This window comes from Dendrobates tinctorius, unplaced genomic scaffold, assembly GCF_039654945.1.
Source record: "Dendrobates tinctorius isolate UK_male_01 unplaced genomic scaffold, ASM3965494v1 ptg000010l, whole genome shotgun sequence".
NCBI classification, from domain to species: domain Eukaryota; kingdom Metazoa; phylum Chordata; class Amphibia; order Anura; family Dendrobatidae; genus Dendrobates; species Dendrobates tinctorius.
This window is the reverse complement of record NW_027361678.1, coordinates 14,621,335-14,648,229: the sequence shown is the minus strand read 5'-3', so window position 1 is coordinate 14,648,229 and position 26,895 is coordinate 14,621,335. Positions and strand designations below refer to the sequence as shown.

At 48.8% G+C, this 26,895-nt stretch overlaps 3 protein-coding genes across 17 annotated transcripts in view; 2 read left to right on the top strand and 1 right to left on the bottom strand.

Moving 5' to 3' along the window:
* Positions 1 to 12,873, top strand: part of LOC141099441 (choline/ethanolamine transporter flvcr2a-like) — a 22,216-nt gene extending 9,343 nt beyond the window's left edge. For 2 of the 8 annotated variants that reach the window (XM_073587601.1, XM_073587609.1), the window contains 7 exons: positions 9,165 to 9,302; positions 9,459 to 9,526; positions 9,597 to 9,700; positions 9,971 to 10,081; positions 10,179 to 10,284; positions 11,903 to 12,014; positions 12,288 to 12,873. In XM_073587601.1, coding sequence (XP_073443702.1) covers positions 9,165 to 9,302; positions 9,459 to 9,526; positions 9,597 to 9,700; positions 9,971 to 10,081; positions 10,179 to 10,284; positions 11,903 to 12,014; positions 12,288 to 12,787 — 1,139 coding nt within the window. In that variant the 3' untranslated portion in view covers positions 12,788 to 12,873. The remainder of the gene's footprint in view (positions 1 to 9,164; positions 9,303 to 9,458; positions 9,527 to 9,596; positions 9,701 to 9,970; positions 10,082 to 10,178; positions 10,285 to 11,902; positions 12,015 to 12,287) is intronic. The other 6 variants (XM_073587604.1, XM_073587605.1, XM_073587606.1 and 3 more) reach the window with 5 other exon arrangements.
* On the bottom strand, positions 6,641 to 26,766 carry ERG28 (ergosterol biosynthesis 28 homolog). 4 transcript variants are annotated; one of them, XM_073587610.1, is made up of 5 exons: positions 26,650 to 26,766; positions 22,839 to 23,021; positions 22,490 to 22,580; positions 21,752 to 21,870; positions 6,641 to 7,414 (listed from the first exon to the last, which is right to left on the bottom strand). In XM_073587610.1, exons 1-5 carry the CDS (start codon positions 26,657 to 26,659, stop codon positions 7,287 to 7,289), a joined length of 531 nt encoding a protein of 176 aa, XP_073443711.1. In that variant the 5' UTR covers positions 26,660 to 26,766; the 3' UTR covers positions 6,641 to 7,286. The 4 variants fall into 4 exon arrangements, with proteins under 4 accessions (XP_073443711.1, XP_073443713.1, XP_073443712.1 ...); XM_073587612.1 differs by lacking the exon at positions 26,650 to 26,766 and adding an exon at positions 26,579 to 26,644; XM_073587611.1 differs by lacking the exon at positions 6,641 to 7,414 and adding an exon at positions 12,822 to 13,051.
* TTLL5 (tubulin tyrosine ligase like 5) overlaps positions 26,738 to 26,895 on the top strand; it is a 52,207-nt gene continuing 52,049 nt past the window's right edge. For all 5 annotated transcript variants that reach the window (XR_012234499.1, XM_073587599.1, XM_073587598.1 and 2 more), the window contains exon 1: positions 26,738 to 26,895. Coding sequence is in view for 4 of the 5 variants with exons in the window: in XM_073587599.1 (XP_073443700.1) it covers positions 26,825 to 26,895 (71 nt within the window). In the remaining variant the exon portion in view is untranslated.

The window sequence follows — 26,895 nt, the reverse complement described above, 5'->3', positions numbered from 1 at the left end:
TAAACTCTGCTAACTCGACGGCTAAGACTGCAGCACAAAGTTCTAACCTTGGTATGAAAAATATTCAGGATTGAGAGTCCTCAGTAGTTGATACCTTTTAATGGCTAACTGAAAAGATGGTAATACATGTATTATATATATATATATATATATATATATGTATTACCATCTTTTCAGTTAGCCATTAAAAGGTATCAACTACTGAGGACTCTCAATCCTGAATATTTTTCTATCCACTGGCTAACACGGTACAAAGATATACATCTTTCCTGTAACCTTGGTATGGTGTGCTCTGGTTGTGGAGAAAGTTTGGCCTTCCCCATAATGAATCCAATGTGGCTCTGACATTTGGAGTCTACAGTTTTGAGATAGGCAACAGCAGCGATTGCTTTGACAGAAGCATCTGCAAATACATACAGTCTTTGGCTTTGTATTTCTGTAGACGGCACAGGGGTGTATGGTCTTGAAACATACAGGTTGGAGAGGGCTGATAGAGTTGTTCCATACTTCCCACTGTATTCTCTTATCAGGTGGCAGAGGTGCATCCCAGTCAGATGTCTCCTTAGTTAAGTCTCTTAGTATGGCTTTGCCTTGTATAGTAACAGGAGCCGCAAAACCCAAGGGATCGTACAGGACACCTCTGCATGTGAAAGGCTTTTCTTCCTGGCTGATCTGAAAGGTAAAAGTGTCTGACTATAGATTCCAGAGAAGCCCGAGGCTGAGTTGCATTGGTGTGGGGTCTGACCCCAGGTCCAGGTCTCTGAGACCGTTACACAAGTCTTGTGAAGGGAATGCTTTCATGAGTTCTTGGCTGCTTGAGGCTATTTTGTGAAGCCTGAGGTTAGTGCAAGCAAGCATCTCTTGGACTCTCCTGAGAAGACTGATGGCAGTCTCATTTGAAGGCATGGCTTTCAGTCACCAACATACAAGTCTTTTTCTCTGAATTGTCTGACATCTGATCCGTATTTTGTTTCTCCTTCCTGAGCTGACCTTTTGAGTCCATAAATGGCGACTACAGGTGAAGGGCTATTGCCAAAGATTTGCACTCTCATGCTGTACTCTGTGACTTCTTTAGTAGGATCATTGTCTCTGTACCAGAAGAATCTTAGGAAGTTCCTGTCTCTCTCTCTCTAACAAGGAAACAATGGAACATTTGCTGGATGTCAGCGATGAAGGAAATGGAATCCTTACGGAAGCGCATAAGTATTCCCAGCAGTTTGTTATTGAGGTCTGGTCCTGTCAGTACAACATCATTCAGGGAGACATCATCAAACTTAGCACTGGAGTCAAACACCACTCTAATCTGGCCCGGTTTCTTAGGGTGGTATACTCCAAACATGGGTAGGAACCAGCATTCTTCAGAGTCTTTGAGAGTGGGAGCTAGTTCTGCGTGGCTGTTCTCAAATATCTTTGACATGAAGGAGAAAAAGTGGTCTTTCATCTCTGGTTTCTTCTACAGATTATGTTTAAGAGAGGAGAAACGTTTTAATGCCTGATTTCTGTTGTTTGGTAGACGTGGTCTGTGGGTTCTGAAGGGGAGAGGTGCGACCCAGCTGTTAGTCTCATCCTTTACGAGTCCCTTGTCCATTATCTCTAAGAACTTGTCCTCTACCGACATTGCTAATTCGTTGTCTTGCTTAGTTCTCTGGAAGACTGTGCACCCCAACTGATCCTCATAGCTTCCAGACACCATACTGCTGTCATGAGTAAAGTCTATTAAATGATTAGGTAGTTGGGAGCTGTGTGGTAGTTCCTTGACATGGAACTCGTTGTTGCAAGGTTGAAACAGATGGGCGTCCTTTCTCCAATGTATTTGTTAGAATACTTGTCACAGAAGATAGGGCGTGCATGTGTCCCAAGCATACATTTCCTATTATGACCCATCCTAGGTCTAGCTTTTGGGCATAGGGAGCATTGTGGAATCCATTGATGTGACTTCTCACTTTATGAACCTGTAGGATATCTTTTCCCAACAGCAGTATTATCTGTGCCTGAGGGTCGAGTTCCGGTATAAGGTGTGCTATGAATTTCAAGTGAACATGATGGATTGCCACATATGGTGTAGGGATTTCAGATCTGTTGTCTGGGATCTGATTACACTCGATGATTGTAGGTAGTGGTAGGCAGAATTGTCTAAGGACTCAATTTGGTAGTCAGTGGCTTTCCTGCCCGCTGTTGTCACAGTACCTGCACATGTCTTTAATGAGTAAGGAGTACTTGGTCCTTTGATGTTGAATAGGTCAAAGAATATTGATCTAGCCAGGGATCGATTACTTTGATCATCCAAGATAGCATACAGTCTTACAGCTTTGACTCTATTGCCCTTTGGGTACACTCTGACGAGGCATATTTTAGAACAGGACCTATCTATTGTCCCTTTACAGACTTTAGTACACTGTGAAGTGATCTCTGGCATAGCTGCATCAGTGCTCTTTTCCTCTCCGCCATGCTCACTGTCAGCTGGCATTTACTGTGCACTCCATGGAGCTGGGCCAGGGTGTAGGGCAGTGTTATGATCTGTGGTGCTGAATTCTGTACATTTTACACTAACCTTACAATCCTTGGCGAGATGAGTGGTGGATGAGCAGCACTTGTAGCAGATACCGTTCTCTTTCAGGAAGCTTCTGCGATCTGGCATGGATTTTCCTGTGAAGGCTCTGCATTTCAGGAGAGGATGAGGCTTCTGATGAAGCGGGCACTGCTTGTCAGGTTCTTGTATCTTTGTCTCTGATTGAAAGCGGCCAGCAGACCTGTAATTGGAACTTGGAGAAGAAACATAAGTCTTGTGCACTGCCACAGATGTTCTGTGTGGGTTTGCAGCTGGTGGTGGTGCGGCATATGACATTGCAAAGTCAAAGCTGGGATTGTCGCTTGTTCGTGTATAAAGTCTACAAAAACGGAGAAGGGAGGGAATGAAACATTGTGTTTGTATTTGTATGTGGAACCACGTGTGAGCCACCTCTCCTGTAGATTGTAGGCAACTTTTGGACTATAGGATTAACACCTTTGGCTGTGTCAAGGTATGCAAGTCCTTGTAGGTCACCTTCACATTTGGCAACTAGGACCTCTTGTAGCAGGTCACCTAGCTCTCTAAGTTTTGGGAGACCTTTGTTAGATATTTTAGGAAAGTCATCGATTCTTTTGAACAAGGCTCTCTATTACCACTGCTGAGCCATAACACTCATCCAGCCTCTTCCAGATCTCTTTGAGGCCGATTTGAGGGTGGTTTATGTTAATGTCTCTGATCCTTACTGCGTGTTTGACTGACTCTTCTCCTAGGTATTTGACTAAGAGGTCTATCTATTCCTTGTGTTGTAGCCCCAAGTCTCTGGTGTCATTTTGGAAGGAAGCTTTCCAAGCTCTGTAACCTTCAGCATGGTCAGTGAATTTCATGAGTCCCTTGGCAACCAGATCACGTCGTGTGACAAGCTTAGCAAATTCTGATGTGAACCGATTGTCAGTAGAGTATACTGGTGATGGGTCACCCTGATAGTGATGTGAGGTGCGTTCATACCTCTTAGTATCCTCAGGGTGGCGCCAGCCGGTGTCATATTGCTTCGGTCTGACGCGCGGTGTGTCAGCAAGGTGATTCACGTTGGTTACCTGCCGAGGAGCAAGGTAGACATTAGCAGAATTGTTTCGCTCCACGTTTTCCTGGAGCTGAGCCTCATGATGACTCTCACTCGCTTCACTGGATGTGTCGTGTTCTTGGTTGTAGTTTGGATCAGGAAGTTAATTTACATACTGAGGTGTGCGTTGTGGCGAATCTTGCAGTGGCAACTTCAGACAAGACGTACTGCTACATGACATACTGGCATTCTCTCTTGATCGTCATCTATGCGTGCCTTCTCTAACTGCGCCTTTCTCTCTTGATCGGCTCTCTCATTATCTATGCGTACTTTCTCTAACTTAAGTTGCATCTCTTCTTCAGCATACCTTGCTCGCATTTTGGCGGCTTCAGCATCTGTGCGCGCAGTAGCGACCGCGCTGTTAATGGACACAGTCTTTGAGGAGACAGAAGTAACAGATTTTGTCCTGTGATTTGTGGGACATGGTGTCTTGGAGGGATGCTTGGCTGGGCAGAGATTGCTGTAGCTATATTAGTCTCTGTGTAGCCGGTGACTTGAATCTCACTAGATGGATTTATGCAATTTACTAGTTCCTGCAAGCTGGATGAAGGGCTTTCTTTTCCCTGAATTGCACTAGCTGGATGGCGCTGTGTAACTAGCCTCTGCAGGATCGAAGACTCTTCTATCTCTGAGTTTTTACTAGCTGGATAGCCGTTGTTCACTGCGGTCCTGCAAGATGGAAGGCTTTTTTCTCTGTATTGCCACTAGCTGGAGAGCCGCTGTTTCACTGTTCTGTCCTCACTAATGAACCGGGAATCATATAGCTTATACAGGCAGCTAAACCGCTATACCGGGGGTCCAATAAGGAGACTGTAGGTTGAATCTGTATTTTATTGAATGTAGAGGTATATTGATGTGGTGAAACTACAAGTAAAGCATATAAATACAATCTGTACTGGGTTATTAAGAATACCTAATATACATAACAAACATTATTTGCACTAATAGCTAACCAGGGGAGAGCTAACTAAGCAGGGTGATCTAAGACAGGAATTAGATGTGGGAAGCGTGATTACCTACCAGCGCTGCTGACACAAGGGGGAAGAGAAATGAGATGTTCCCAGAATGCAGGCTTGATAGAAAATGGAGAACTGGAGGGAAAAATGGGGGCTGGACTAAACCATAATGCTTTGCAAACTTACCAGGGTGCTTTGAAAGCTTTCCCAGGATGCATTGTGAAGAGAGGGAAAATATAGAAGCAAAAATGAAAGTAAATACACAATGACACTGCAGTTCAGACTCTGGTCAATAGATGGAGCCAAAAACAATGAAAACACTAAATCTATGGCTGAAACTGAACATTATGGATATTCACAGCAAATCATTGTAAATATTATCAAAATAGACAGTCAAAGGTTGTGAATTAAATGTCGGAGACAGAACACTCACATCTCCCGGATTTCATCACCATGAAGGAGGAAGAGAAAACATACAGTGCCTTGCGAAAGTATTCGGCCCCCTGGAACTTTTCAACCTTTTCCCACATATCATACTTCAAACATAAAGATACCAATTGTAAATTTTTGGTGAAGAATAAACAACAAATGGAACACAATTGTGAAGTTGAACGAAATTTATTGGTTATTTTAAATTTTTGTGGAAATTTGAAAACTGAAAAGTGGGGCGTGCAATATTTTTCGGCCCCTTTACTTTCAGTGCAGCAAACTCACTCCAGAAGTTCATTGTGGATCTCTGAATGATCCAATGTTGTCCTAAATAACTAATGATGATAAATATAATCCACCTGTGTGTAATCAAGTCTCCATATAAATGCACCTGCTCTGTGATAGTCTCAGGGTTCTGTTTGAAGGACAGAGAGCATCATAAAGACCAAGGAACACAACATGCAGGTCCGTGATACTGTTGTGGAGAAGTTTAAAGCTGGATTTGGAAACAAAATGATTTCCAAAACTTTAAACACTACAAGGAGCACTGTGCAAGCGATCATATTGAAATGGAAGGAGTATCATACCACTGCAAATCTACCAAGCCCCGGCCGTCCCTCTAAACTTTTATCTCAAATAATTAGAAGACTAATCAGAGATGCAGCCCAGAGGCCCAGGATCACTCTGGATGAACTGCAGAGATCTACAGCTGAGGTGGGACAGTCTGTCCATAGGACAACAATCAGTCGTACACTGCACAAATCTGGCCTTTATGGAAGAGTGGCAAGAAGAAAGCCTTTTCTCAAAGATATCCTTAAAAAGTGTTGTTTAAAGTTTGCAACAAGCCACCTGGGAGACACACCAAACATGTGGAAGAAGGTGCTCTAATCAGATGAAACCAAAATCAAACTTTTTGGCAACAATGCCAAACAATATGTTTGGCATAAAGGAAACACAGCTCATCACTCTGAACACACCATCCCCACTGTCAAACATGGTGGTGGCAGCATCATGATTTGGGCCTGCTCTTCTTCAGAAGGGACAGGGAAGATGGTTAAAATTGATGGGAAGATGGATGGAGCCAAATACAGGACCATTCTTCAAGAAAACCTGTTGGAGTCTGCAAAAGACCTGAGACTGGTAAGGAGATTTGTCTTCCAACAAGACATTAATCCCAAACATAAAGCAAAATCTACAATGGAATGGTTCACAAATAAACGTATCCAGGTGTTAGAATGGCCAAGTCAAAGTCAAGACCTGAATCCAATCAAGAATCTGTGGAAAGAGCTGAAAACTGCTGTTCACAAACGATCTCCATCAAACCTCACTGAGCTCGAGCTGTTTGCCAAGGAAGAATGGGCAAGAATTTCAGTCTCTCGATGTACAAAACTGATAGACATACCCCAAGCGACTTGCAGCTGTTATCGCAGCAAAAGGTGGCACAACAAAGTATTAAGTTAAAGGGGCCGAATAATATTGCATGCCCTACTTTTCAGTTTTTGAATTTCCACAAAAATTTTGAATAACCAATAAATTTCGTTCAACTTCACAATTGTGTTCCACTTGTTGATTCTTCACCAAAAATTTACATTTGGTATCTTTATGTTTGAAGCATGATATGTGGGAAAAGGCTGAAAAGTTCCAGGGGGCGGAATACTTTCGCAAGGCACTGTATATCCTGCTGGGTGAAGAAGAGAGAGCAGTGGAGATAGCAGCGCGGTACGTGAGCGAATGTCATAGACTGCGAGAAAGAGAACTATGATATGTCATGGACTTCTATAGCCTGAGATGCAGGGTGGAGTGTAGACTGTACAGAAGTAGATATTACCGGACATGATGGAGGTGTAATGTAGAGCTATATGTACAGGAATAGATCACTACACCTCCACCCTGTCCTGTATCTACTATTCCTGTACTGTACACAGCTTTACACTACACCTCCACCCTGTCCTGTATCTACTATTCCTGTACTGTACACAGCTCTACAGTACACATTCTGTCTGCCTGTTTAGAGCTGTGTACAGGATGGATGTGTAGTGTAGAGCTGCACAGTATTATTATTATGCATTTATATAGCGCCATTTATTCCATGGCGCTTTACATATGAAAAGGGGAAATATAGACAAGTATAATAAACACGTGTAAGACAAGGGACACACAAGTACATAAGGAGAGGGGACCCTGCCCGCGAAGGCTCAGAGTCTACAGGGATGGGTGAGGATACAGTAGGAGAGGGTAGAGCAGGTCGGGCGATGGTTCAGGAGACCGAGGATCATTGCAGGCTGTAGGCTTGTCGGAACAGGTGGGTCTTCAGGTTCTTCTTGAAGGTTTCAGTTGATGGCGAGAGTCTGATGTGTTGCGGCAGAGAGTTCCAGAGTATGGGGGAAGCACGGGAGAAGTCTTGTATGCGGTTGTGGGAAGAAGAGATAAGGGGAGAATAGAGAAGGAGATCTTGAGATGATCGAAGGTTTCGTGCGGGTAGGTACCTGGAGACCATTCACAGATGTATGGAGGAGACAGGTTGTGGACGGCTTTGTATGTCATGGATAGGGTACAGGAATAGTAGATCCCTACACCTCCACCCTGTCTTGTATCTACTATTCCTGTGCTGTACACAGCTCCATACTATACCTCCACCCAGTCCTATATCTACTATTCCTGTATTTTACAAACTCTGCACTACACCTTCTGTCTACGTGTGTAGAGCTGTGTACAGTACAAGAATAGTAAATACAGGACAGGATGGAGGTGTAGTGTAGAGCTGGGTACAGTACAGGAATTGTAGATACAGGACAGGATGGAGGTGTACTGTAGAGCTGTATACAGTACAGGATTAGTAGATACTGGACAGGATGGAGGTGTAGTGCAGAGCTGGGTACAGTACAGGAATAGTAGATCACTACACCTCCATCCTGCCTGTTATCTACTATTCCCGTACCAGACACAGCTCTACGCTACACCTCCATCCTGTCCTGTATCTACTATTCCAGTACTGTACCCAGCTTTACACTACACCTCTATCCTGTCCTGTATCTACTATTCCTGTACTGCATACTGCGTGTTTACAGCTGTGTACAGTAATAGTAGATACAGGACAGGATGGAGGTGTAGCGTAGAGCTGGGTATAGTACAGGAATAGTAGATAACAGGCAGGATGGAGGTGTAGTGTAGAGCTGTATACAGTACAGGAGTAGTAGATACAGGACAGGATGGAGGTGTAGTGCAGAGCTGGGTACAGTTCAGGAATAGTAGATCACTACACCTCCATCCTGCCTGTTATCTACTATTCCTGTACCATACACAGCTCTACGCTACACCTCCATCCTGTCCTGTATCTACTATTCCTGTACTGTATACTGCGTGTTTACAGCTGTGTACAGTACAGTAATAGTAGATACAGGACAGGATGGAGGCGTAGCGTAGAGCTGGGTGTAGTACAGGAATAGTAGATAACAGGCAGGATGGAGGTGTAGTGATCTACTATTCCTGTACGTTACCCAGCTCTGCACTACACCTCTATCCTGTCCTGTATCTACTATTCCTGTACTGTATACTGCGTGTTTACAGCTGTGTACAGTACAGTAATAGTAGATACAGGACAGGATGGAGGTGTAGCGTAGAGCTGGGTGTAGTACAGGAATAGTAGATAACAGGCAGGATGGAGGTGTAGTGTAGAGCTGTATACAGTACAGGATTAGTAGATACTGGACAGGATGGAGGTGTAGTGCAGAGCTGGGTACAGTACAGGAATAGCAGATCACTACACCTCCATCCTGCCTATTATCTACTATTCCTGTACCATACACAGCTCTACGCTACACCTCCATCCTGTCCTGTATCTACTATTCCTGTACTGTACCCAGCTTTACACTACACCTCCATCCTGTCCTGTATCTACTATTCCTGTACTGTATACTGTGTGTTTAGAGCTGTGTACAGTACAGTAATAGTAGATACAGGACAGGATGGAGGCGTAGCGTAGAGCTGGGTATAGTACAGGAATAGTAGATAACAGGCAGGATGGAGGTGTAGTGTAGAGCTGTATACAGTACAGGATTAGTGGTGAGGTGTGAGCACCTGCTTTGTGTATTGGGTGTAATTGTCACCCCCCCCACACACACACACTTTTACTATTGTCTGTGGGTTTCAGTATTTCAGGACCGCCCACCACTGCCCCCCACGTTGGCACAGGCAGTCAAGCATTCTTCTTCTGCGCAGTATTCGTACAAGCTTTCCATTGTGTGTCTCCTGAAGAACCCAAACTTCATTCTACTTGTTTTGTCGTATGGTGAGTCTTGAGTGGGCGCTTCCTGTCATGGTTGTTTTTTTCTTCTCCTAAGTTAGTGGAGTCTTTTTTTTTAGGCCCTTGCGTGGCTGATTACGTCCCCCCGAAGGTGGATGATCATCAGTGCTTTTACTCAGTAACTTTTTTTAATGATTTTAGGGCTTAATACTGGTGCCTTTTACTCTCTTTCCACTCTACTGAACCGCATGGTGATGGAGCATTATCCAGTAAGTGTATTGTGTCGGTTTGGTGCTCTGGTTGGTGTTACCACCATTCTCTGACTGCTCTTCTGCCCAGGGAGAAGAGGTGAACGCCGGGCTCATTGGGCTGACAATAACTGTAGCCGGAATGTGTGGAGCCCTGGTTACTGGATTCTGGTTGGACAGAACAAAAACCTACAAGTGAGTGTGAAGAAAATGGGGGTGACACGTATGTGAGAATGCGGTGTGAGTGTGAAAAGGATGGGGATATGGATGGGAGACCCGAATGTGAGAATGAAGGTGGGTTTGTGTGAAGAGTATGGGGGAACACAAATGGGGGAGCGAGTGTGAAGAAAATGGGGGGTAGATGTGTGAGTACTGGGGGAGAGTGAATAAAATGAGAAAACACTAATGTGAGCAGGACAAAAGCCAAATGTGGGGAAGGCTGCGCACTCAGGCTCTCTCTTTCAGACAGACCACCCTAGGGGTGTACATCTTCTCACTGGTGGGGATGCTGGTATTTACGTTCACCTTGGACCTTGGCTACCTCTGGCTTGTCTTCATTACAGCGGGATGTTTGGGGTGAGTCTGCACTGTGCACCCCTCATAGAGAGGGTGCTAGTCATGTTTTATGTAAAGTTGGGGGTACGAATATAATTGTGTGTCCCCCTCCTTCCAGGTTCTTTATGACGGGGTATCTTCCACTTGGTTTTGAGTTTGCAGCAGAATTAACTTATCCAGAATCGGAGGGAACGTCATCTGGATTCCTGAATGTGTCCGCTCAGGTACTTGTACAAGGGGGAGGGGCCAGAACATCCCAAATTCGGAAAGTCTTGCTTGTATGTCGTGTTGGTTACTTTGCGGATGGGGACATTAGAAGTAATTTTTGTTTGTGTGTCTCTATGATCTTTGTTTTGCCCTGCTTCTTCTAGGAATACTGTGGACCTGGACATCCACAAAATTGGCAGGATTGTTTACATATACTAAAGAAAATCAATAGTTGTTTTTCGTTTTTTTTTTCCCTTCATTCGTGTTGCTTTCCTGGCCGAGGGGGTGGTGAGATGGGTGTAGCAAAATACCAGACCTTGCCTGTATTGGGCCTCTGCATAGGGCCTTTGGCTTCAGTTAGGGAATTTTCTCCCTCTGTCAATCTTCTTAGATGCTATAGTTAACAGTAAGTGTGGCATCTAGGGGGTTCAACAGTCAGAGCCATTGATCTGTCCTAAGGTTGCAGTCGACCACGCACAGGACATGGACATATTATGTGTGGTTACATGGGACGGAGCTGGGCACTCTGCCTGTGGTGGTCTCTGCTGGAAGGGGCTGTGTAATATTTAAAGGGTTAGAGAGCTTAAAGTGTGCTGCAGCCTTGTACTGAGGGTGTAGAGCAGTGTTTCCCATACTCCAGTCCTCTCTGTCCCCCACGGATCATGTTTTCAGGCTTTCCATAGTGTTGCATACGTGAGGGAATTCCTGATTTCTTCATACTTTCATCACCTTTACAACACTAAGGAAATCCTGAGAACATGACATGTGGGGGCCTTGAGTTTGGGAAACATTGGTGTAGAGGGAGAGCCATGTGGTGTGGGTTTGCCCTGCGGGCTCTGCACAGAATGCACCATGAACCCTGTGGAAGTGCTGTGTATTCTAGCAGTGCAAGAGTAAAGGCCCCAACTCGCATAGCGTGATCGCTACATGTGACAGGCAGCAGCGACCAGCCCCCCTGCTGGATATCGCTGATCATGCAGGAATGTCCTGGGCCATTTTTTCATCGTTGTCGTCCCGCTGGCCAGCGCGCATCGCTGTTTGATTGCTGGATCGCTGCTGCGTCACTGAAGAGATCTGCCTATTTGGCAGCTTACCAGCGATCATTTAGCGACGCAGCATCCCTACCAGGTCGTATCGTTGTCAGGATCGCTGGTGCATCGCTAAGTGAAATGGGACCCTAAGATTACACATATCTGATATTCCCCGAAGTTGCTCAACAATCGGCCTCTGTGAACTTTATCCCATGCAGCTGATCTGAGCAGCTCCACCCTATATACCACCCTATCCCTGACGCCAGTGGTGCAATAATCTGCAGAGGAGGTGGAGGAGCCATGTTGTGGAAAGATTAGTGGTGTAGTAATCTGCAGGATATCAGTATGTATCTGTCAGGAGTGCTGAAATAATCTGCTGAGGATGTGCAGAGCTGCTCCTGTCCTCTCCACGTGTCCTTGCACTGATCACAGGTCATTACTCTGTGGTCGTAACCCCTCGCTTGGTGACATGTTGCAGTCAGAGGACAGAGTGTCACTGTGACTAATGCCAGGCTCCGCCCACCGAATCGCTCAGATCGGACTGCTTAACTCTGTGTGTGCTGGGCAGATGTGGCGCCCTGGTTAATGCTTCTCCTCTCCACAGGTTTTCGGACTCGTCTTCACCACGGCACAGGGTAGGATCCTGGATAAGTTTGGGGTGAAGCTGGGTAACGTTTTCCTCTGCTGTTTCCTGCTGGTGGGAGCAATTATTACTGGTATGTATTCATGGTTGATGGTTGATAAGAGAGAGCAATAGCAGCTGTTGTCTTTGGGAGGTGTAGTAGAATGTGTTTTTTTTTTTGTGTCCTTTAATATGGGGAAAGTCCCAGCCCATATGGGCCTGGCAGGATACTCCTGTAGTAAGGCTTTGCGCACACTGTGTCTTGTAGACGCTGGTGCAGCAGTGGAGTTATCCAGAAGTGGCTTTGCTGGCGGTTTAGCCATCTCTTCCTCAGACTGTGTCCATGACTTTTCCTTCTTCTCTACAGCCTTCATTAAGTCTGACCTCCGCAGGCAGAGGGCAAATCAGGAGGCAGCACACGCGGTAAGTAGATCACAATGCGCTGCCCTGGCCACAGTGTGTCCCCCCACCCTTTCCTCACAGCCACAATGCTGCAACCTGGGGGGCGGGGTAGAGCTCCCTCTGGTGACAGCCACTGTTGTTGCAGCCACTAGTGGCAGGCCATACTACAGACACTGTGGACGTCCAGTACGGCTCTGTGGCCCCACGCTAGTAGGTAAGTACCTGGGCTTTGGGCTCTGTGGTGCTAGTGCTTCTCATCGGTCCTCATTGGGAGAGGGGCTTCTGCCGTCATTATTAACCACACTGCTGCTGCGCGAGCCTCACGTTACTGACTGCGGTGTTGGTGAATGGATGTGGGATGCATTCCTAAGCATGACAGCTGTGTACTTCCTTTGCACAGGGACCGATGCCGTGCCAGCTAACCTCACAGGAGGTCCCGCTACACTCCTGATTCAAGACACCTGAGCCCAGGAGAAGAAACACCTCAGAACCAAAGATCGGCAGTCACCGACCACATCATGATTTATTTAAATAAAGAAGTCATGAAAAGATGGTGGAATGTTCCTTTAAGTCCTGTCTCCTGGGATTCCCATATGGCATCAGAGGTGAAAGGTTCAGGGGGTGAGTGGCTGCACTTCTATCAGTTCCTCTTCTTGGTGCTGGAGCTGGGGGGCTCAGGCAGTAGCTCTAGATATTGGTAGCCAATGACCATGCCCATAATGGAGAAGCCTGTGGGGATGGGAGAAGAGCAGCCATGATGAGTAGATCTGCACCCCTTTCCCCCCCCTGCATGCTCCAGCAGAGAGCAGACACGCGTTCTGCAGTGCTGCCCCCCTCCACACAGATAGTCACAAACAACAAAGTACTGCCCCATGTCCTCCCTGGCTCAGGTGGCCACAGTATGCGTGTTCCTGGAACATGCTCCAGCCCATAGTGTGGTGGGCTTGAAACACAAGGGCTCTTCCCACCATTGGAAGATTTCTCAAAGGTTTGGACTCTACTTTCAGCCGCCAGAGGGGGAAAGAGACTATAGCTGGGGGAGGTTCTGGAAATAAATAGAGAAGGGAAAATGTCTGCTGGAATGACAGATGCAACCCCCCCCCCCCTGTAAGCTTTGTGGCCCCACCCCACAGACTCTGATCACACTTCCCCTTGAAGATTATGAAATTCCTCCCCCCCCTTACTCAATCTATTATTTAAGACCACCACATGAAGCACAAGTGACAAGCCCATTCCCATGTCCTGAAGGCAACCCAAGGCAGAGCCCCATCCTCCTCCCAGGTATGAGCAAGATCTCAGCAGTTCTCTCATACTACTGATGCATGCACCATCAACAGGAGCCGAGCACGCACGGCCACATGCCCATGGGCAGAGCCGAGCACGCACGGCCACATGCCCATGGGCAGAGCCGAGCACGCACGGCCACATGCCCATGGGCAGAGCCGAGCACGCACGGCCACATGCCCATGGGCAGAGCCGAGCACGCACGGCCACATGCACATGGGCAGAGCCGAGCACGCACGGCCACATGCCCATGGGCAGAGCCGAGCACGCACGGCCACATGCACATGGGCAGAGCCGAGCACGCACGGCCACATGCACATGGGCAGAGCCGAGCAGATGCTGCTCTTCACTTGCACAGACCGGCCACTGCACACACAGGATCCAGAGCAAATAAATGCAGTTACTCGCAGGTGAGGGCTGATGAGCTCTGAGCAGATAGTGCAGGAACCTTGTCTGATCATGAAGGTAGAGGGTAGCGATGACATAGGCACAGCAAAATCCTGACCCATGAAAGCTATAGTGTTACAGTTAAACAGTGATTTCTTATTGACAATATACAGTAACAGCCAGAAGTTTTGGACCCCCTCCATCCTTCCCGGTCCTGCCGCGGTTTCCCTCATTATTATTGGAATGTTCACATTGTAGATTCAGACTGGAGGCGTCAAAATATTGTGGCAGGGCTAAGGGTCGTGTAATTGATGGGAGATATGTGCCTCATAAATGGCTTGTCTCTATAATGTAAGGCATAGGTAAAGCGTACCAGATATTATTATTGTTGTTGTTTGAAGGACCTGTGGTGAGGTCACAGTCAGGTGACCAGTCAGCTGCTGAGTTCGTGGGTGTGGCTACAGCCTTATAATGTGGCCTGCTCCTGAACCAGGGAGCTGTATGTGGGGAGGACTACACCTCCCAGCATGTGCTGAGACTCGCGGTCTGAGTCTGCAACCATGAACAGTTATGTTTTGTTTGCCTAAACTAGAGGCTATTTTTGGTGACACGCTGTTTTATGGTTTATGACAGAAATAAACCTTATGAACTTTGGAAGAACCTGTCTCCTGATTGTCTCCCGCTGCACCTGAGTGAGTCGCATCCCCACAATTGGTGGAGAATGCGGGCAGCGGTCCCAGCAGAGACTTGAGACAGTTGCTGCATGTCCTGGGTGAAGTTTGCAGCGGGGCAACAAGCACTGCCGGGAATCATGGAGGACCTGCTGAAACACCTGGTCCAGTCCCAGGCACTGCAGCAGGAAACCAACAAGCTGTTGTTACAGCAGATCCAGCAAGGCCAGCAGGAGCAGCGGCAGCAGTTCCAGCAGGAACAACGGCAGCAGATGCAGCTTCTGGCAACCGCCATTCAGGAGGGCAGGACGAGCGCCCCAACCCCAGGTCGGGCTGATGCCACCGACGTCGAGAAGGCGGTAAGACGCGCATTACAGAAAATGACCCCTGAGGATGATGTTGAGGCCTTCCTGACAGTGTTTGAAAGGGTGGCTGAGAGGGAAAAACTTCAGCCAGAGCGGTGGGCGGAGGTACTGGCCCCATACCTAACGGGGGAGCCCCAGAAGGCGTACTTTGACCTGACGGTACAAGATGCCAGAGAGTATCCCAAATTAAAAGCGGAAATTCTCGCCCGCTTGGGGGTAACAATGACTACCAGGGCACAGAGAGTGCATCGTTGGGCCTATCACCGGGACAAACCCCCGCGCTCCCAAATGTTTGACCTGTTGCACCTGGTCCAGAAATGGCTGCAGCCAGAGTCGGCTTCCCCGGCACAGATGGTAGAGCGAGTTGTGATGGATCGGTTTGTGCATTCTCTGCCAAGACCTCTACAGACTTGGGTTGCCCAGGGTGATCCCCAAAATGCTGATGAACTGTTTGGGCTGGTCGAGAGATACCAGGGGATGGAAGGTTCCTTGGGGAAGCAGCCCATTCTGTATTGGGGGTCCCAGCAGGGGGCGGAGTCACAAAAAGGGGTGGTGCGTCCAAGGTCAAAAGGGGCGGGGGAGGCTGTGCCCAAGGTCCCCTCGGGTGTTATTTGCTGGAAGTGTCATGAGCCAGGACATATAGCGGCCCGTTGTTCCCAGACCACCGAGCAGATGGACTGCAGCATGGGACGCCGTAGTTCATACTACGCATATCCAGCCTGCAGTGTGAACTCGCTACCTAACAAGGGGCCACAAGCGTGTCCCGTGAAGGTGAACGGTCAAGCAGAAATGGCGCTTCTGGACTCCGGGAGCTTGGTGACCCTTGTGAGGGACAGTTTTCCTCTAAACATACTCCCGGGTAAAAAGATTGGTGTTCGGTGCATACATGGCGATGCCAAGGACTACCCTATGGCTAGGGTGAATATTGAAACGGCGCATGGCACCGAGTCGCATGAAGTTGGCGTTGTTCGAGACTTGTTGCATCCCATAATTATTGGCCGGGATTTCTGTCTGTTTTGGGATCTGTGGGGGATGGGTTCTGAGTGTGCTAGCAAGAGCAGGGAACCAATCCAACCCACTGAGGTATCGCCACCACCAGAGGCAGACGAGTTTCCTTTATGTGTCCTTGTTGGGGATGAAGAGGAAGGGTCCCCTGTACCTGACATCCCGGAGTTAGGGGTGGCCGGGGAGAATTTTGGGACTGCCCAACATAGGGACCCCACACTAAGGGAAGCCTTTAACAATGTCACCGTCATTAATGGGGTTGCACAAGAGCCAGGAGCAGACAAGGTTTCCCCATTTTATGTTGAGTGGGGAATTGTTGTACCGGGTCACGAAAATAAGGGAGGAGGTGGCAGAGCAGTTAATAGTACCAGGCCCCTATAGACGAAAAGTGTTGGACATGGCCCATTCACACATCTTGGGGGGACACCTGGGGGTGGAAAAAACCCAGGAACGGATTGTACAGAGGTTCTATTGGCCTGGGTGTCACCGGGAAATAGTAAACTATTGCAGGCCCTGCCCGACGTGTCAGTTAACTGCCCCCACATCTCATTTTCGGAACCCTCTTGTGCCACTGCCCATTATTGAGGTGCCATTTGAGAGAATTGCCATGGACTTGGTCGGTCCCTTAGTTAAATCAGCTCGGGGCCATCAGTATATATTAGTCATCCTGGACTATGCCACACGCTATCCTGAGGCCATTCCCCTGAGAAACTCCTCCGCGAAGAGTATAGCCCACGAGCTGGTCCATGTGTTTTCCCGGACGGGTTTGCCGAAGGAGATCCTGACCGACCAGGGGACACCTTTTATGAGCAAGGTGATGAGAGAATTGTGCAGAGTCTTGCAAATTTCCCAGTTAAGGACTTCAGTGTACCATCCGCAGTCAGATGGCCTTGTTGAGAGGTTTAACAAGACACTGAAGAGCATGCTGAGAAAAGTCATAGAGGAAGATGGTAGAGACTGGGATTGTCTCACCGTATTTACTGTTTTCTATCCGTGAAGTTCCCCAGGCCTCCACGGGGTTCTCCCCCTTCGAGCTTCTGTACGGCCGGCATCCGCGAGGTCTCCTAGATATAGCCAAGGAAACCTGGGAAGCCGAAGTCATGCCCCACAGTAGCGTCATTGAGCATGTGGCACTGATGCAGCAGAGGGTTGCGAAGGTGATGCCCATTGTTAAAGAACATCTCCGCCAGGCACAAGAGGCTCAGGCCAGGGTCTACAACCGGTCAGCCAGAGTGAGGCAGTTCAATCCGGGAGACCGAGTTCTCGTGCTAATCCCGACGGTGGAAAGTAAGTTCTTGGCCAAGTGGCAAGGGCCATATGAGGTGGTGGAGAAGCTGGGAGACGTAAACTACAAGATCCACCAACCCGGAAGACGGAAGCCATACCAGGTTTACCATGTTAACCTTATCAAGCCATGGCAAGATAGAGAGCCAGCGGTAACTCCGTGCTTGCTAGGCAACCTAGAAGGGGAGGTTGGAGCAGTTACCATAGCGGAGACTCTGTCGAAGGCCCAGAAACAGCAGTGCCGGGAGTTACTCCAGAAAAACCGCGACCTGTTCTCAGAGTTGCCGGGGTGCACGAAGGTGGTGGAGCACGAAATTCTGACCGAGCCACATGTGCGGGTGAACGTGAAACCCTATCGTATTCCTGAGGCCCGGCGAGAGGTAATCTCCAAGGAGGTGCAGCGTATGTTGAAGCTCGGGGTCATTGAGGAATCCAAGAGCGGCTGGTCGAGCCCGATTGTCCTGGTCCCAAAACCTGATGGTGAATGGAGGTTCTGCAACGATTACCGAAAGCTGAATGAGGTCTCCAAGTTCGACGCTTATCCCATGCCACGCGTTGATGAGCTCATCGAGAGACTTGGACCGGCCAGATACATAACCACTTTGGATCTGACAAAGGGATATTGGCAGATTCCCATGGCACAGGAAGCCAAGGAGAAGACGGCATTCTCCACACCAGACGGGTGCTTCCAGTATGTCCGGATGCAGTTTGGCCTACAGGGAGCTCCAGCAACCTTCCAGAGGGCGATGGATAGAATCCTTGCGCCTCATAAGCTATATGCTGCCGCATATCTAGATGATATCGTCATCTTTACCCCGGACTGGGAGACTCACCTGGAGAAGGTCCAAGCAGTGTTTGATGCTGTAAGAGAGGCGGGGTTTACAATAAACCCGAAGAAGTGTGCCTTGGGGAGAGAAGAAGCCAAGTACCTTGGATATGTAGTGGGGCGTGGCGAGATCAAACCCCAAATCAATAAAGTGGAAGCAATTCAGACATGGCCGAGACCTCTGTCAAAGAAGCAAGTTAAAGCTTTCCTGGGGATTGTGGGATATTACAGGAGGTTCATCCCAAACTTCGCCACAATGGCTGCACCTCTAACTGATCTGCTTAAGGGGACGAAGTCAGTGATGGTCAGCTGGTCCGAAGAAGCAGAGTCAGCCTTCCAAGAAATGAAGGGAGCTCTTTGTAAGCAACCCGTTTTGGTGGCCCCAGACTTTAAACGTGAATTTGTCTTCCAGACAGATGCCTCAGATGTCGGGGTAGGAGCAGTCCTCTCCCAAGAGATACGTGGGGAGGAGCATCCTGTTCTCTACTTGAGTAGGAAGTTGACTTCTTGTGAGAGAAATTACTCAGTTGTAGAGGAGTGTTTGGCCATAAAATGGGCAGTGGACACCAGGGCTGTGGAGTCGGTAAGCCAAACCTGCGACTCCAACTCCGACTCCTCAATTTCCCTTACACCGACTCCGACTCCAACTCCGACTCCACGACTCCAACTCCCACACATATTGCTTATATTTAAGTGAAAAATTTATTGTAGTACAATGTGACCCTCAGACATTTAATCATTTTTATGATCCAATAATCAAGATATTTAGATAGAACAGAATATATATTGGTGTACTACCCGGTTTTCATTCTTTTTGGTACAGATATGATATGGATAGACAGATATGGATAAATGGATAGATAGAGCAGATTTCTAATCTGCTTTTGCTATTGAAAACATTATCTATCAGCTCAAAAACCTTTCAGGTGATGCGGTTTTTTAAAAAGATGATCAGCTTTTGCAGCTGAAAAACGTATCCTCAAAAAACACAGGAAAAACGCTGTGTGTGAATGTAGCCTTAGATCAGGAATAGAACAGCCATTTATAGGACATTTCATAACTTTCCCAAACTCCTATGAAAAAATATTCAGCACATCCTGCATTGAATTACTGTACCCAATTTATTATATATTTTAGGAGTCGGAGTCGGTCCATTTTATACCGACTCCAACTCCGACTCCACCAAAATGAGCACCGACTCCGACTCCACGACTCCGACTCCACAGCCCTGGTGGACACATTACGGTACTACCTGGTGAGACGGAAGTTTAGGTTAATATCCGACCATGCCCCACTCAGGTGAATGAGGGAAACAAAGGGCAAGAATGCTAGGGTCACCCGCTGGTTCTTAGCCCTACAAGACTTCAGCTTCCATGTAGAGCATAGGGCCGGGAAGCAACATGGGAATGCCGATGCCCTCTCCAGAATCCCTTGCCTGGTAGGTGAAAGTGCCAAGCCCCACGGCTTTAGGCAGAGGGGGGAGGTATGTGGCAGGGCTAAGGGTCGTGTAATTGATGGGAGATATGTGTCTCATAAATGGCTTATCTCCATAATGTAAGGCATAGGTAAAGCGTACCAGATATTATCGTTGTTGTTGTTTGAAGGACCTGTGGTGAGGTCAGTCAGGTGACCAGTCAGCTGCTGAGTTCGTGGGTGTGGCTACAGCCTTATAATGTGGCCTGCTCCTGAACCAGGGAGCTGTATGTGGGGAGGACTACACCTCCCAGCATGTGCTGAGACTCGCGGTCTGAGTCTGCAACCACGAACGGTTATGTTTTGTTTGCCTAAACTAGAGGCTATTTTTGGTGACACGCTGTTTTATGGTTTATGACAGAAATAAACCTTATGAACTTTGGAAGAACCCGTCTCCTGATTGTCTCCCGCTGCACCTGAGTGAGTCGCATCCCCACAGTATAGAAGGAAAGAAAGAACACATATGGATTCAAGAAGTAAAGAGCCAGGTGTCACATATTCTGTTCCTTTACTCCTCAAACTCCTTACTGCCCCCAATTACTTTGACTCATCTAGCCCCCTCGTCATTCTCTCTCCACCTTCATCAGGTTGTCACCTGGAAAGGCTACAACTGTTCTGAAGAAGCTCCCAAAGGTGCTGAGCACTTATGAAACCATCTCACTTGGGTTGAGGTTGAGCGATTGTGGAGGCCATGTACTCTGATGCTGCCTCTCTGTCTCCTTTTCGGTCACATTACCTGGAGGTGTTTTGGGTCATTGCCTTTTTGCATCACAAATGATGGCCCCACTAAGCACAGACCAGATGGTAGTTGCTACAGTGTCCAGGCTGCACAATGTGCCCTTTATTTGGAATAAATCACTAAAGTGTCAGCAGCAGAGACTCCCCCCACCATCACACCTCCTCTCCATGCTTCACAGTGGGCAACACATGGAGGAATCATCTGCTCATCTTTGCTGAATCTCACCAAAACAGAGTGGTTAATAGGACAGAGCAGACTACAGTTTTCCACTGAGCTGCAATCCGGTGCTTGTGTTGCTCAGTCCATACAAGTCCTCTTTTTTTTCCCATCCACAGTAGCAGCTTCTTCTTTGCCACCCTCAGTAGAGGCTGCTTCTTTGCTGGCCTTGGCAGAGGCAACTGCTGCTCCTTATTTGCCGGCTTCGGAAGTGGTGGCTGCTTCTTCTTCTTTGCCGGCTTCAGCAGAGGCTGCGGCTTTTTCTTTTTTGCTGGCAAAGGTGGCACCTGCTTTTTCCTCCTTGCCGGCCTTTGCAAAGGAAGCTTTTTCTTTGCAGTCATTCCACCATAAAAGTTATTTATCATAGGCTCTTCTAGATGATTGATGTTCCTGCTACTTGACGTCTGTGTCTAATCTATAATGAATACACAATGTGCACATACCAATAACAAGGAATACTTTTGCAGCTACAGGTGCATATAAACGTTTAACTGGTACTCTACATGTACACCCTGTCTTTGCCTCAGATGATGGGAAATACCACATTCTTACTCTGAGAAAAGTGGTTACAGATAATGACACACAGAAAGAAGCGTTGTCATTAGAGATGAGCGACTTTGCCTTTTTTTAGGATCGAGTCGGATTTCATGAAACCCGAGTCGAACGAAATCGGCCGACTATCGTTAAAAGTCGAAGGTCCAACTGAAATATGAAACCCAATGCAAGTCAATGGGGAAGCAAAGTCGGCAGGGAGTGGAGGACAGTAAACACACCTACATGCCGGACCGCTTTTTTGAAGTGCGCGAAAACTCTCTCTCGACGCTGCACATGTCATCTCATTGCCCACAGTGTATGTCCTTGCTCAGTGGCTGAAAAAAGTTACGTGAAAGCATTCTGGGAAACCCGACTTTAGCGAAAGTCGGTGACTTTTGAATTTGACCGACCCGTTTCGCTCAACTCTAGTCGTCATCACTGACCAGCAAATCGGCGACGCTTGGCATCACGAAGACCACAGGAAAGGCTGGTGATAGAGACATACTGCTTCCTGCAATCATTGTATTTATGTTCCAATTGTAATGTGAAATTGTGCAAAGTGAACCCACCATCACAAAACCAGTGACTCCAATCAGCAGATGGAGAAGCTCTGGGCTGGAGCTACCAACACAATTTATTACTCACTTGCAACCAGCAATGGCGCCATGACTCCAATAGTCATCTGTGCAGTGTGGTAAACCCAGACTTCTGACAAGAAGTGTGCCAAAGCCATGATGAATGTCCACAGGGTGATGTGATACAGCCTGCATGCACAAAACAAACACAGGGTGAGAACAACCACAGGGAAATGGGGATTGCAAAGGCACGGTGGGGAACAACCACCAGGGAATAGGGATGGCAGACGAAGGGCGGGAAATGGGGGCAGCAAAGGCACGGCGGGGAACAGGGATGGCAGACGCAGCGCGGGGGGAACAACCATCGGGGAATGGAGACGGCAAGGGCAGGGAATAACCAAAGGGGGAATAGGGATGGCAGACACAGAGCAGGGAATGGGGGTGGCAAAGGCAGGGCAGGGAACAACCACCAGGGAAAGGAGATGGCAAAGGCAGGTTGGGGAATAACCAGCAGGGGGGGGGATGGGGATGGCAGATGCAGGACGAGGACCCCCACGGGGGCTACAAATCGCACAGTGAGGACACCCCAGGGGAATGGACATAGCAAATGCAGGGCGAGGACCCCACTGGAGAATGAGGTCAGAAAATACAAGGCAGGAACACCACCAGGGGTTACAAAACGCAGGGTGAGGACCAAACGGGGGTTAGAAAACATAGGACAGACTACATGGGGGAAAGGAAAAAGCAAACACTGGGTGAGGACAACACTGGGATAGGAGCTATGGAGAGGTTTCTGATTTATGCTTACATTTTATTTCTGATGTCTATGGCGCAGGCACAGCGGATCACGGAGGACAGCAGTGTCCAGATCCCGAAAGTTCGAGCCTGCAGACCGTTAACTGAAAAGAAAGACTGGGTTTACATGGTCACATGATGCATGCCTAGCACATGCCATTTATGCTTCCCCCATGGAGGGCCTAATTTACAGCAGAGCATTGAAAACCACACTCGCAAAACCCTTCCCCACATCCCATACCCTCTCTTTATATGGATACTGTACACCCATCTCCATGAGCACCCCTCCAATATCAGGATGACAGGAGTCATGTTTTACTGGGGTGTGAGGGGCACGAGAGGTAGGTGGGGCTCACATTTACCTTGGCCAGGCTTCCCTGTGTACAGCTTATCACTGAGGAAACTGTGGTCCCTGAAGCTCTGGAGCGTATTCCCTGCCGCAATAATAGCGACCATCATCAGCCAACTGCGCAGCACGGCAAGAAAGCGGCTCATCCCAAATACAACCACCAGCAAATAGAGGAGGAAAGAGAATCCTGCAGAAACTAAAAAAAAAAAAAAAAAAATGGGGTGTAATCCACGGCCCCAGCGCCGGAGACAAAACACCATGGACCCAACTTTAATCACAACAAAGTGCCTTGAAAAAGTCTTCAAACCCTGTCAAGGTTTCTACATATTTTTTTTCACATTACACCCAGAAACTTACCATCGCTCAAACACATGATATCCTGTGCCCCCTCATACACAGGCTGCGGTATATCCTGCCCCCTTCATACACAAGCTGCGGTATATCCTGCCCCCTTCATACACAGGCTGCGGTATATATTGCCCCCCTCATACACACGCTGCGGTATATATTGCCCCCCCTCATACACACGCTGCGTTATATATTGCCCCCCTCATACACACGCTGCGGTATATATTGCCCCCCTCATACACACGCTGCGGTATATATTGCCCCCCTCATACACACGCTGCGGTATATATTGCCCCCCTCATACACACGCTGCGGTATATATTGCCCCCCTCATACACACGCTGCGGTATATATTACCCCCTCATACACACGCTGCGGTATATATTACCCCCTCATACACACGCTGCGGTATATAATGCCCCCCTCATACACACGCTGCGGTATATATTGCCCCCCTCATACACACGCTGCGGTATATATTCCCCCTCATACACACGCTGCGGTATATCCTGTGCCCCCTTCATACACAGACTGCGGTATATCCTGTGCCCCCTCATACACACGCTGCGGTATATCCTGTGCCCCCTTCATACACAGGCCGCGGTATATCCTGTGCCCCCTCATACACAGGCCGCGGTATATCCTGTGCCCCCTCATACACAGGCCGCGGTATATCCTGTGCCCCCTCATACACAGGCCGCGGTATATCCTGTGCCCCCTCATACACAGGCCGCGGTATATCCTGTGCCCCCTCATACACAGGCCGCGGTATATCCTGTGCCCCCTCATACACAGACCGCGGTATATCCTGTGCCCCCTCATACACAGGCCGCGGTATATCCTGTGCCCCCTCATACACAGGCCGCGGTATATCCTGTGCCCCCTCATACACAGGCCGCGGTATATCCTGTGCCCCCTCATACACAGGCCGCGGTATATCCTGTGCCCCCTCATACACAGGCCGCGGTATATCCTGTGCCCCCTCATACACAGGCCGCGGTATATCCTGTGCCCCCTCATACACAGGCCGCGGTATATCCTGTGCCCCCTCATACACAGGCCGCGGTATATCCTGTGCCCCCTCATACACAGGCCGCGGTATATCCTGTGCCCCCTCATACACAGGCCGCGGTATATCCTGTGCCCCCTCATACACAGGCCGCGGTATATCCTGTGCCCCCTCATACACAGGCTGCGGTATATCCTGTGCCCCCTCATACACAGGCTGCGGTATATCCTGTGCCCCCTCATACACACGCTGCGGTATATATTACCCCCTCATACACACGCTGCTGTATATATTACCCCCTCATACACACGCTGCGGTATATATTACCCCCCTCATACACACGCTGCGGTATATATTACCCCCCTCATACACACGCTGCGGTATATATTACCCCCCTCATACACACGCTGCGGTATATATTACCCCCTCATACACACGCTGCGGTATATATTACCCCCTCATACACAGGCTGCGGTATATCCTGTGCCCCCTCATACACAGGCTGCGGTATATCCTGTGCCCCCTCATACACAGGCTGCGGTATATCCTGTGCCCCCTCATACACAGGCTGCGGTATATCCTGTGCCCCCTCATACACAGGCTGCGGTATATCCTGTGCCCCCTCATACACAGGCTGCGGTATATCTTGCCCCCCTCATACACATGCTGCGGTATATATTACCCCCCCTCATACACAGGCTGCAGTATATATTGCCCCCCTCATACACACGCTGTGGTATATACTGCCCCCTCATACACACGCTGCGGTATATATTACCCCCTCATACACAGGCTGCGGTATATATTACCCCCTCATACAAACGCTGCGGTATATATTACCCCCCTCATACACACGCTGTGGTATATACTGCCCCCTCATACACAGACTGCGGTATATCTTGCCCCCTCATACACAGGCTGCGGTATATATTACCCCCCCTCATACACAGGCTGCGGTATATATTGCCCCCTCATACACAGGCTGCGGTGTATATTGCCCCCCTCATACACAGGCTGCGGTATATCTTGCCCCCTCATACACAGGCTGCGGTATATCTTGCCCCCTCATACACAGGCTGCGGTATATATTACCCCCCCTCATACACAGGCTGCGGTATATATTGCCCCCCTCATACACAGGCTGCGGTATATATTGCCCCCCTCATACACAGGCTGCGGTATATCTTGCCCCCCTCATACACAGGCTGCGGTATATCTTGCCCCCCTCATACACAGGCTGCGGTATATCTTGCCCCCCTCATACACAGGCTGCGGTATATATTGCCCCCCTCATACACACGCTGCGGTATATCTTGCCCCCTCATACACACGCTGCGGTATATATTGCCCCCTCATACACACGCTGCGGTATATATTGCCCCCTCATACACACGCTGCGGTATATCTTGCCCCCTCATACACACGCTGCGGTATATATTACCCCCCCTCATACACAGGCTGCGGTATATATTGCCCCCTCATACACAGGCTGCGGTATATATTGCCCCCCTCATACACAGGCTGCGGTATATCTTGCCCCCTCATACACAGGCTGCGGTATATCTTGCCCCCTCATACACAGGCTGCGGTATATCTTGCCCCCTCATACACAGGCTGCGGTATATCTTGCCCCCCCTCATACACAGGCTGCGGTATATCTTGCCCCCCTCATACACAGGCTGCGGTATATATTGCCCCCCTCATACACAGGCTGCGGTATATATTGCCCCCCTCATACACAGGCTGCGGTATATCTTGCCCCCTCATACACAGGCTGCGGTATATATTACCCCCCCTCATACACAGGCTGCGGTATATATTGCCCCCCTCATACACAGGCTGCGGTATATCTTGCCCCCTCATACACAGGCTGCGGTATATATTGCCCCCTCATACACAGGCTGCGGTATATATTGCCCCCTCATACACACGCTGCGGTATATCTTGCCCCCTCATACACAGGCTGCGGTATATATTACCCCCCCTCATACACAGGCTGCGGTATATCTTGCCCCCCTCATACACAGGCTGCGGTATATCTTGCCCCCTCATACACAGGCTGCGGTATATATTGCCCCCTCATACACAGGCTGCGGTATATCTTGCCCCCTCATACACAGGCTGCGGTATATCTTGCCCCCCTCATACACAGGCTGCGGTATATCTTGCCCCCTCATACACAGGCTGCGGTATATCTTGCCCCCTCATACACAGGCTGCGGTATATATTACCCCCCCTCATACACAGGCTGCGGTATATATTTCCCCCCTCATACACAGGCTGCGGTATATATTGCCCCCCTCATACACAGGCTGCGGTATATCTTGCCCCCTCATACACAGGCTGCGGTATATATTGCCCCCTCATACACACGCTGCGGTATATATTGCTCATACATATCTCTCGGACGTCACCGGTTATTTTTGTGGCTGTCCCGCTATATGTACACCATTTGATCACCTCTCACCTGACAGCATTTGCCACACCTCCAAATCACATGACCTCGCTCTGTCCAATGATTATGCTGAATCGTTTCAAGCCACTATTGTGGATTCGCTCCGCCTACCTCTGTCACCAATGTCCGCAGGTACCGGAAGTGACGTTTGGTTGTTGTGGTAACGAGGAAAGCGGAGAGTCCTAAGATGCCGGTCTGGGCAACCGGAGAGTCCAGGGAGCTGGTGTGTGCGGAGGAGGCCGAGGAAGCCGGTTGCGG

What these genes read in the sequence shown, in the direction of transcription:
- ERG28 (XM_073587610.1), bottom strand. An exon ending in CACAGGGAAGCCTGGCCAAG is followed by an intron (nt 22,581 to 22,838) that starts GTAAATGTGAGC and finishes CTTTCTTTTCAG; the next exon opens with TTAACGGTCTGCAGGCTCGA. An exon ending in ATAGACATCAGAAATAAAAT is followed by an intron (nt 21,871 to 22,489) that starts GTAAGCATAAAT and finishes TTGTGCATGCAG; the next exon opens with GCTGTATCACATCACCCTGT.